The sequence below is a fragment of the Ceratotherium simum genome, chromosome 13, assembly GCF_057802395.1.
Source record: "Ceratotherium simum simum isolate JZ-2026a chromosome 13, ASM5780239v1, whole genome shotgun sequence".
NCBI lineage: Eukaryota > Metazoa > Chordata > Mammalia > Perissodactyla > Rhinocerotidae > Ceratotherium > Ceratotherium simum.
In genome coordinates, this window is record NC_141912.1 from 51286277 (window position 1) to 51298398 (window position 12122).

The 12122-nt window shown below is 37.8% G+C and overlaps 1 protein-coding gene across 2 annotated transcripts in view; it reads right to left on the bottom strand.

The window, feature by feature from the left end:
• The window catches only part of PKHD1 (PKHD1 ciliary IPT domain containing fibrocystin/polyductin), a 431042-nt gene that overhangs the window by 194962 nt on the left and 223958 nt on the right, over positions 1-12122 (bottom strand). For both annotated transcript variants that reach the window (XM_014782549.2, XM_087438704.1), the window contains one exon: positions 8410-8538. In XM_014782549.2, the coding sequence (XP_014638035.2) occupies positions 8410-8538 (129 nt within the window). The remainder of the gene's footprint in view (positions 1-8409; positions 8539-12122) is intronic.

Genomic DNA, 12122 nt, shown 5'->3' on the forward strand with positions numbered 1-12122 from the left:
ATTCAATTAGAGCAAGTGAAAAAAGCCCTGCTCACCATTAAGGGCCCCATGGGCAGCTATTCCTTACTTGGCTTGTACTTCCTCAACCCCAATCAGGGGGGTAAAATACATATGCAATCACTCAGGTCCCCTTCTCCTGTAAGAAATGCCTGTGTCTCCTCAAAGAATATTAATTCCATGAGACAAATTTCTTGGGGGAATAAAACTAGGTAAAATATAAGTTCACGCGTTAAAGTCAAGGAAAAATTTCATTAATTCTCAGCCAATATGTTGCAGTGCAAATCACGAAATATGGTATTGGTAAGAACTTTTAAGGTGATTTCTTAGTAGGGTGACCAAGTTGTGCTGGTTTGCCTTGGACTTTCCATGTTTTGTCACCGAAAGTCCTGTGTCCCAGGAAACCTCTCAGTTCTGGGTAAACCAGAGTAGTTGGTCACTCTACTTGCTAATGACTTTAAAGAGATTCGTTCCTAATATCAATATCCTAAAATAAATACCAAAATCTCTGGATGCTGCTTTCATGATTCCGAAGTTGAGAGGACTTAACCAATGTACTCTGATGGACTCCTGCTGCCTGTTCCAAATATGACCTTCAATTCTTACCTCCAGAACCGAACTTATTGTAACAATTGTATACAATCCTCTAAGTACCAAAATATCCCCTGGGTCTCTTACATACTTCATACCTGCCAATATCCCCCTGCCTATATTATGATCTGAAAACCCTGGAGAAGTATGTCCCCTTCTAGAAAATTGCTGTGATACTAATATTAATGCACTATGACAATGAGTGTGTTTCTCAGGTGAGTGAGGACAGAAAAGGGTTTGAAAAACCCTTCAATTAGAGTAAAACTCTAATTAGTTCCAGCAAGTTAGCAAGCCATAAAGAGCATCAGGGTCTACATGACTTCGGGTCCCAAGAGAAGGTTCTAAGCAAGTTCTAATTAGCCCAGAAACAAACACCATGATTGAGTCAAACAGATTGAAAAATTGAGATTAGAGAAAGGGTATCAACCTACTTTTATATATATTTTTATGTCACATCGTTTGTCACTTATAGGAAATACAAATCTCTACTATTTTATTTGAAATTTAATTTTTATGGGGAAAACATATACAATTGTAAAAATACTTTTGAAGAAAAAATTCCAACCCCTGGCACTCTGTCCCAGGCCGTGGTCAGTAGTTAGGGCACTCTTGCTATTCATGTGGAGGAAGCCACTGAATCATGGTCATTGCACCTAGAAGGAACTGCCTAGCCTCTAAACGTGTCTTCCAAATGTAAACCCATTTATGGACAGAAATCTAAAGCATAACAAATAAAGCAACAGGATTCCTTCTTATAGATGTCAGGAGGCAATTTGCAGCACTGGGTTAAAGCAACGAGACTGAAATTCTACCCTTACCCTTGGTACAAAATGTCATATAAGTTTCAGCAATAAAATTAATGCACATCATAGTATTTTACAGTTTATGAAACACTTGCATTATCTCACCTCACTTTAGTTGGGTTAGATAGCCACTAAATTTCCTACCAGCTCAACGATTCTATGTGTCCATATTTTTATATATTTATTAATATTTACTTAATACAAATAAATCCATGTAAAAACACTCAAAATGAAACAAATTGCTAGATAACCATTCGATTCATCAAAGGACTCCATATTGCAAAGGATTTTGCACTTAAATTGCTTTAAATAGTAAGTTTCTATAGTATATTCTTAAGTAATTGGATATATAAAAAGTCAATTTACATTCAATATTTCAAAACTATTTTGGGGAGATCTGTGGAAATACCTGCTCCATGGAGCCTGAGATCCTGATTTTTCCTTTTCGTGGGAAGGACATGGCCTTGATACTCTTTACCATTAAGCAAGGTTCCCTAAGGTATATGTTCCCCTTGAAGAAACTGCCTAAAAGGAAGGAGAATTATACAGTATCTAAAGATCCTTTGATCTTTGGTTTCAGATTTTCTTTTATTTCTTAATTTTTATCTGATAATAATACTGATTAAAGTTTCCATGTGAAAAGTGCCTCTTTAAAAATCATAGTCGTCTGTTTTCCACTATAGTATCTTGAAGAATAGCTTTCCCATTCATGTTCTAAATAAGGTAAAAGATAATTTTGACTGTTGTCCCTGTGGACTTTTAATTTCTGCCATAGAAGAAACAAAATGCTCAAAATATTTGTGGTCCATTCCTCCCCTCACGTCACCACACCCCTCTCTCCCAAAAAGAGGCTCTGCTCATGCATGTAGAAATTTGGCCACAGGTTGAAGCCCAAACACTGTAGTCTGTCTCCATCACAGAGTGAGCAATCCCAGATCAGGGGCCCAATTTGGAGGGCAGAAGAATCCCACTTTCAATCAGTGAAGAAGCAATGCCATAACACCGAGCATTATAGGTAGTAAAGACTAAAGAAACTAAAATCCTTTGACCAGTCTGTCTCCTGGTGTTCTTCAATTTCTGACTCATGTAAGCCAACAGAATCTAAATAAAATCTTCCCAGAGAGGGAAGACAGCACAAATTTACCAGACCCTAAAACACTCAAACCTTTTGAATTAAGTCAGGTACATCTGCTCTTAATTACATACATGCATACACGTTCGCACACATAAACACATACACAGTGGAGATTAAAGACAGCTGCAAATTCTTTGCTATCCCTCCCATTGAGAAGTGGAGCCTAATTCTCTTTCCTTGAATCTAAGCTGGTTTTAGTACCTTGCTTGACCACAACAATGTTGTGGTCATGATATTCCAAGGCTGCTAAGGCTGGCTTGGAAGACATGCAGCTTCCATCTAGGTCTCTTGGACTCACTCTTGGGGAACTCCATCTTAGGCTGTTCTGTCTTGGAATCCAGCTGCCATGCCATAAGAAAGCCCAAGACACTCCACAGAGAAACCCTTGTGGAGAGAAACTGAGGCCTCTTAATTGACTGCCATGAGTGAGCTCCCAGCAAATAACCAGCATCAACTACTAGCTATGTGCGTGAGCCATCTTAGTCCACGCAGGCAAGTTGAGCCTTTAGATGACTGCAGCCCAGCCAACATCTGACTGCAATGCAAGGAAGCCCCAACAAGGATACCCTAGCCTAGCCCTTCCTCACAAAATTGTGAGCAAACTAAAATGTGTGTTTTAAGCTATTAAGTTTCTAAGTGGTCTGCTAAGTAGTGATAGATTTCCAGAACATGTACGCTCCAGCAGCACCATTCTGAGGCCATGCATCATACAAAGAAGTCCACTAACTCAAGCCTACATTTCTTCCCCTGCCCACTTGCTAGTAATCCAGAATGAATGGGGGATGGTTTGTGCGACTTTTCTGTCTCATCCAAATGGGAGAAGACCAGAATTTTGAAAACTTCTCAAGCTGCAGAGACAACACTACTATTTCTAATATTTAGTTTCTAATTGATGTTACAGACCTAAATATCTGCATTACATATATCTTGCCCTAAATTAGTTATAATCTCAGGTAAGAAAATGGTAAATTAAGCTAATAATGCTATATTTACCACATTTTTAGAAATTCTCCTCTCCAAAAATTACTTCTCGATTTATGATCATGTTTATCTCATATCATCAACCTTAATGCCTTGTGACTTAAAAGGAAATGTGTTAAATATTTCCATCTTTAAGCATCACATGGCTTTGATGAACCTCTCTACCATTTAAATTACCCAAGTACTGAAAATCAGGGCAAACAGAAGAACTATTATAAAAGAAAAACAGTACTTTCCCATTTATCTCTTCAAATAAGAACAGTTCAAAGTAATACAGAAAATGGAACACAGTGAATTCTACCGTGCACACACACACACACACACACACACACACACAACATGCTGGAGGCTATATGATATCATATCTGTACTCTTCAAAACAGAATCGTATCATTTGGAATTATAACACATTTTCCTTTCATTAAGCTTGCCCTGTGTGAAAAGTGTGTCATCCTGTCATGGCTGTAACTGCCTCAGAGAAAGCACTGGAAGCATCTTACATAAATCCTCTCAGGTCAGTTCGGGACAAAATATGGAGTACAAGTTAGTAGAATCATTTTGCCCATTGACCAGCTCTCCTTGTGAAGGTTTGAGATTTGCATAGTATCTTAGACAGAACTTGTTCCCACTCTGTAAGAAGTCTAGACCATCTTAGACCAATTCTTTAACATATAGATCAATTCTCCCAATATTTAGAAGGCAAAGACAATTGGATATACTTGTTTGTGTGAAGCAAAGTTATCATAAATGAAACTACAAGAGCAAATTCTTCATGATTACCTCAGCTTACTCCACATAATACCACTGAGAAGAATTTAAAATCTTTCAAAATCCAATGTCTATAAAGACAGAACACCTCAAAGGAATATGGTACCGTACTTAAGATAGTGATATCTTTTATTAGTACAGTAAAGTCCTATTTTTATGGAATAGGATGGGTCTGAGGTCATTCCATAAAATTGATTTCCCAGAAAATGGAAATAGGCAATTTACCCTAAGAATTTTATTGAAAAATTATGCTATTCTATTTGAATAATGATGGGAATGTTCTACACATTTCCTTTATTAATGAATTAAAATACACAAAACACCATAAAATTATATTAGAGGTTCAAAAGTATCACTTAAATCTTCTTTACCAGTCACTTTCATTTTGTAAAATCAGCAGTTCCATTAAAATCGTATTATGTAAAAATGGGTTTTTACTGTAATAATAGTTATTACCTATTTAGCTCCCAAGGATGTTGTGAAAATTAAATAATAAGCCATTGGAAAGCAAATACAAAGTGTCACTAATACCAGAGGCCAAGAGGGGCAGCCAGATGGAAAAATGAAGGAAAAGAACACCTAATACATTAAAAATCACAGCTTTCATCTATAATTCCATTACTGCCAATACTCTATGTAGTAGTCATGTGGGTTGATGCTATCTCATTTAATCTTCTCAATATTATGATATATTAATTATGACTCTTATAGATGAAGGTCAGAAACATTTAAAACTTGTCCAACGTCACACAGTTGGTAAATGTCAGAATCCAAATGCAAACCCAGGTTTATCCTAGTCAACAGCTCGTCTTACATCTACTGAAGCATCACTACCTCCCCAATATGCCCTTGTGTCTCATAATCGCCCCTCCGATTCTTCCCCCATCTTTGAAGGTCCACTTCAAATGCCTCTTCCTCCATGAAACCATCTCTCTTCTGCTCGCCTGAGACACTTTGATTCTAAACACTGATGTTGTTGATTACAATTATTTGTTGTATTATTACATATTATGTGTTTTATTAACCCAGCTAAATCACTAGATGTTTGAGGTCATGGCTATATCTGACTTGCTTTTGGAACCCCAGATCAGGAGCACATGGTACAGTGCCTTGAACACACTGAGTGTTCAGTAAATGTTGGTTAACTTGGAAAGGAGTTGATTTGCAATTACATCTGCTACCAGATACAAAGCAAATGCTTTTGCCAATGTCTCATTATATCAGATACCTCTTTGGGAAGTTCCTCTAGTTTTTCCATGTGTATGTATCTAATGGGGATGTGGTAAGATTAAATTCCTCAGGTAGAGTATCTGACATGTGCTAGATACTCAATAAATAGTAGCGTTTTCTTCATTTTAATTCCTAGTGAAGGGAACAATTTGAACGGCAAGCAGAGAAGTATAAATTCATTATAATACATAGTCTGATGTGGATCAATCAGAGCAGGCAGGGATGGTGAGTTTTAAAAAATGATATGATAAAGAGTTCAGCCTCTGGAATCAAACTGATTTCTTGCCCCAGCCTCTTTACTTACTAGTTGCGTGAAACTTGGGCAACCCCACTGTGTCCCAGATTCCTTATCTACGAAAAGGAGAGTAACAACAGAATCCACTCATAAAGTAGTTGTGAGAATTAATTAAGAAAATCCATATAGAACATATAGCACAGTGCATGACACACACCAAGTACTCAAATTGTGGTTGCTGCTATCATCATCATTATCATCATTATCAAAATCTTAATTTTTAGGAATCTGTTCAAAGGAGAAAACTTTATTTTTTCACAGATCTGTAAAATTTTATAGTTGTATTGTGTCAAACCTGTCAAACCCCAAAATTTATTTCTGGAATTAAACTATGGATGGCAGCACGGAGGTTGTACACTTCATTCAAGCCATACTTATTGAGTGTCTATTTCGTGCCAGATGTGGGTATACAGATGTACTTGATTCAAAAGAGGCTGGAAATGAAAGAAACCAGGAGAGCCAGAAAAAGGTCAAGAATGCAAAACCACAAGTAGAAAGAGGAGGTAAATTCAACTCAAAGGTCCATCAGAGGTCAAAATATCAGGATTTGCCGAAAATCCGTAGGGATTAGACTAAATGGAACAATGGATTAAATGCTGGCCACTACAGGATAATTTACTGGCGTTAAAAGAGGGCTTATTAGAGAAGAGAAGAGAGGCAACAAGAAGAGAGTAAAGACTTCATTTATTATATATTGCATGTCTGTTTTCATTCACTTATCTGTCCATTTGAAAACTAGAAATAATGAACAATAACTGTGTGTTTTAAAAATCTTAACTTCTGTGGTTCTGGCAATAATACTGAAGGACCGACTGGGAGATACTTTATACACCCAATGCCTGTACCACTCCCCCACACATACACACTTTTTTCTAAAGCACTGTTTTGTGCTATTTAAAAGCAAAAGGAAAATTCAGGCCCATCTTATAAGCTGACCGTAAACAAAGGAATGAAGGGGGATGGAGAATGCCAGGGGCTCCCGGCAGTGGGGCACACAGTGGATACAGTCAACTGCAATGCCAAGAAAGACAGCTAAGATTACCCCTCACTCAGCATAAAAGTCCCAAGGGATACTAAAAGCTTGGCAACCTTCAAAAGCTTCTCTTGCTTCCTGCATGGAGTGGCGGAAACAGCTTGCTTGGTGGGAAAACCATAGCCCAGGGCCAATCCGCTGGCTAGATTCATCAAAGAGATGGCTGAGACAGAACAGATTTTTCCCTTCTGTATAGGAATGACTCATGAGCTTGTTTATTCGAAAAGTTACATCCTCCATTGAGAGAGGTGGATGATAGGGGAGTCGGATGATAATAATAGCTGAAGTTCGTATTGGGCAGCCCGCTCCCTTGTGCCTCTCGTCTCTCTATGCACAGTTAGTTACACAGGCACACCCCAAAGTCCCGAAGGTCGTCAGTATTTTTTGATCACTCTGCCTTCATTTTTCATCATAAATAAAACAAACAACACAACTACTCTCTTTTCATTTACTCTTTGTCCTTTTAGAAAGGGAATGTATTTGATTGGTCAAGAATATGGACTTGGAGTCAGACCGCTGGGTTAAAATCCTGACTCTTCTGAATTGCAAACTGTGTGACCCTGGGCAAGTTACTTAACTGCCCTGGGCCTCTGTTTCTCCGTCAGTAAAAATAGGGATAATAATATTACTTATATCACAGAGTTATTGTGAGGATTAAATTAGTTAATAGAGAGAGAATAATTCCCACCATGTTGTTAGTTGTCAACAAATGTTTGATATTATTATTATTATTACTTCACAGATGACTAAATGTTCTTCTTCCAATACAGATCTTCTTTTATTCAGTATTACCTTAATAAGTTCAAATTAAACCATAAATAGAATTAGGTTTTTAGGGAAAATATATTTGTTCTGTGAAAAATATTTTCTTCTCAGGCTAGAGAGATTTTCTGGGAGTTTCAAGGACTCTCTCTTAAAAAAGAAGAATTTTATATGTATGGATGTGTGTTTCTGTTTATTTGAGGAATCATCCTTCTTCTATATATATGTACAGGAAGAGAGTTCTAAATAGATGGATGGATGGATAGATGATAGATTAGACAGCTAGTTATATAATACATATGTACACACATAGATTTTTTTCTATTTTATTTATCTGTTCCTTTTCCAGCATCTTTGAAAAATCATGGCAACAGTAGAGTTTATTCATCATTTTCCTCAGTCCTATATATAAAAGATTCACAAAGGCAAAAGATAAGGAGGTATTTGCATATTGCTTCCTTCCATACACCCTGTATCTTTCATACATAAGGATACTAAAATTTTCTGTACATCTGTTCTCTGACACATAAGAAAAATTATCCAGTTAGTGGATTATTCTAACTCCTTCTGGCATGGTGACTACTGATTCCACCTTTAATGAAGGCAGGCTGAGCTATTTTTTTCTGGATTTCACTGGATTATGAAATTCCTCTCCTGAATTAGCCCAAAAAAGAAAGTTGTAAACATACAAGCCTACTTATTTCCATATTCTTTACTGTGTTGTATAATACTTTTAAATGACGGGTAATGCCCAATTAGGTTGGCCTGGTTCAGTCTGTCTGCGATTATTTAACTCATGGATTGTTTTACTCACTGGGTAGAATCAGGACGTCATCCCCAGGGCCTGGAGTGGTATGGTTGTGTCCTCCCCAGCCCTCTCCAACTCCTGCCCATGCTTCAGGAAAGGACCATTTTAACGCTGACTCAGGTACAGAGGTAGAAGCTAGAAAACAAAAGGAATATAGCAAGAATAAGTATGGAAATCTGATTCACTATGATAACTTGCAAATTCTATCATTATTTTAGGATGCTGGTGAGATTTTCACCTCCCAAAGTAGTTGCCTTTCGATATTTTATAATCTTCCAAAAAGACATTTCTCAGGTATAAAGCAAGTAAGTATTCAATTCTTCGATTACCTCCACTTCTAGGAAAAATATATTCTACTCTTGTTATTAAACATTTGTGTTTTGCTTTATTATAAGTATTACATATGCTTATCATGGAACATTTGGAAAATACCAATACAGAAAGAAAAAGAAAAAATAATAATTGCCTACAATCTCACCAGCTAGAGATAACTGCCATTAACTTTTTATTTGTATTTCCTTACAGAAGTTCCCAGCGTTTTTATATAATTGAGATTATATCATATATGCAATTTTATATCCAGCTCTTATTTTACTTAGCTTAGCAGTTTTTAATATGCATTTTCTAATGTTATTAAAACTCCTTGTAAACATAATTTTAATGGCTACATAATATTCTATTATATAAAAAGTCCATAATTTATGTAATCCCTAATATTTGGTATTAAGTCTCTTTCTACTTTCTTTTTAAATGATAAATAATGCAGTGTTAAATATCTCTAAGCAAATCTGCCAATAATACTAATTTCTTCTTAAAATAAAATCTTAGCAATGGAATTCCTGAGTCAAAGGGAATGATCTTCTCACAGCTCTTAATGCATATTAAAGTCAGCCTAACAATATGGACTCGTTTCATTGCATTGAAACATACAGTTTGTATGTTTCCACTGGTTTTTATTGATTTGGCCACTGATGATCAAATGGCATTTTCTTTTCAACCATCCCACCACTGACCTCTTCATCAGGGAATTGAAACATAAATCTAATAATTTCCAATGGAGACTGCCCAGTATCACATCATGTACAACACCATGTTGAACTGTACCCACATGTTCTTTTCTGGAATGTGATCCCTAGTCAGAGTTAGAAAGGCAGAGAAATTGTCTCAAAAGAGGATGAAAAAAATTCACAGATGACTAAATATTCTTCTTCCAGTACAGATCTTTTATTCAGTTTATCTTAAGAAGTTCAAATTAAACCTTAAATGGAATTAAGTCTTTTAGGGGAAAAATATTTTTATTCTATGAAAAATATTTTCTTCTCAGCCTAGGGAGATTTCCTGGGAGTGTCAAGAACTCACATGATGGGGGAATCTCACATGATGAGGGGGGCGGAGATCTCATCTATTACTTGTTAATTTCACAAGCATAAATAATGATTCCCTTCTCTATCAGAATTGTCCTAAAAAACAGAGATACAAAAAAGGAATAAAATGTCACACTTGCCCCCAAGGAGCTAACAGTGTTGTGTAAGTTGTGTAAGTAAATATTGGGAGGATAGAGCTCTGGAGGGAGTTCTCTTTAACGGCACTCAGCCAGGGGAGAACGTGGGACCTTGTCAGGGGAGGCTTCCTGGAGAGGGAGCATCTGGGCTGCATTTTAAAGGTTTAGGAGCTACAAAGAGAAATAGGGGTGGGGAGTGGCGGCAAAGGTATGTGCTGAGAGTCTGCACTCCAGACAGAGGGATGAGCAAGAACAATGGCAAGAAATAAGAGACCAAGTGGAGGAACTATAAGCAATTTGGTGTTGCTGAGCCACAGAGCTGGAAGGGGGCAAGTGACGAGGCTGGAGAAATAATCAGAGGTCAGAGTGTAAAGGGTAACAAAGATGGGGGAGCCAAGGATGACCTTTGAGTTACCAGCATGGGTGGTGAAGGGCAGAGATGTCCTTTAAGACATACACTGATGAATTCAGTTTGGGCTATATAGAGCTTGGGGTGTCCTTGAGGCCTCCAGGTGGAGCTATACAGCAAGGAGGGCAAGGATATAAATCTGAAGGGTGGGAGAGAGCTCTAAGTCAAAGAGATGGAGTTTGGCTTATCTGCCAAAAGATCATATCTGAAACTCTGAGGATGGTTGTGATAGTTCCAGGGGATTACAATGCGAGAAAAGAAAATGCCTGAGGTCAGAATCATGGGTAACACCCGGTTATTTTGTCTATTCAAACCTGACTCCCCAGTAGTCATGGTCTAATTAGAGCCCCAGGATAACGTAAAAATACATAGATTGTGGTCAAGTAGAAATCCTAGGCAATTTATACCTCACACCATGGAAATTAGGCATTGTCTTAGAACAAGCCTCAATCAGAAAGAGGCTTTATAAATATTTTATAAACACCAATACCATAATACCTTTCTAAGTTTTCTCCCAATTGTCTTCCTTTCCAATACTATACTCTAACTAGTCAGGTGAGGATGGGATTGCCACTAACTAGCACCACAAAGGCCAGAGAAAGATGCTCTGATGCCTTATTTCCAGTAATATTTCAAACAGGTAATGACCAGGTTCTTTAAAACTTCATGCCAAGCCTCAAAAACCTTTATTTACTTTAATTTCATATCACAGGTGTTAGAAACAAATGTTCTTCACTTTTGTCATCTTCACCCTTGTTTATAGGTAAGCTGAAACTGTCTTTAATTGAAAAAACTAAATCTTAAAGTAGCTATTCTAAGGGATGTTATTATGAATGAATTTGATCATTCTATACCATCCTGCCTTAAGATAAGAACACTTAATGGAGAAGGAAACAGTTTCAGCCTCCTGCAGTTATCAGATTTCTATGCAGTTAATATCAGGCTTCTATATGACTATTATTAATATAGAAAGGTGGGGAAAGAAAAGCCTAGAAGAGTGAAAGAAGAAGCAGTCAAAGATATGTAAGGAGAACCAGGGGAGAGGAGCGTCTTGGAAGCCTAAGAAATAGAGCATGTCCAGAGGGCAGAAGTGATCTTGTTAATAGCAGAGTTCCGATAAGAGAGGGAATAAGAAGTGGCTATTGAATTCGGCAACCAGAGCATGGCTGATCAAGATGAGAGCAGTCCCAGTGGAGTAGTTGAGGTGGAAGCCACTACGCATTGCAGTGGACTGAGGAATGCGCTGGAAGTGAGGAAGGGAAGACATTAAGTCAGATCATCCAAAAAGATCATCGAGGAATGGACAGCTTTAAGATTTGAGACCCTCAGCCTTTGATCTATCTTCCGAATCTTTAGATAAATTGGACTTATCTTAAAACCGAACTTTACAAATTTTGATCAGGAACAAGATTTGCGATGAAGCCTCACCCTGCTTTCCTCTACAAATTTGTCACTCAACAACAGCCACAATTTGAAGTGGTCTCCAACTTGATTTCTGAGCCAAATGTCGCCCTCTCCACCTTGGTCCTTCATCCACCCTAGCTTTTTTTTTTTTTTTTTGGTGAGGAAGATCAGTCCTAAGTTAACATCTATGTCAATCTTCCTCTTTTTTTGCTGAGGAAGACTGGCCCTGGGCTAACATCCGTACCCATCTTCCTCCACTTTATATGGGACATTGCCACAGCATGGCCTGGCGAGCGGTGCCTCAGTACGCGCCTGGGATCCAAACCCAGGCCGCCAGCAGCAGAGTGTGTGCACTTAACTGCTACGCCATGGGCTGGCCCCACCCTAGCTTTTTATGGCTCTGCA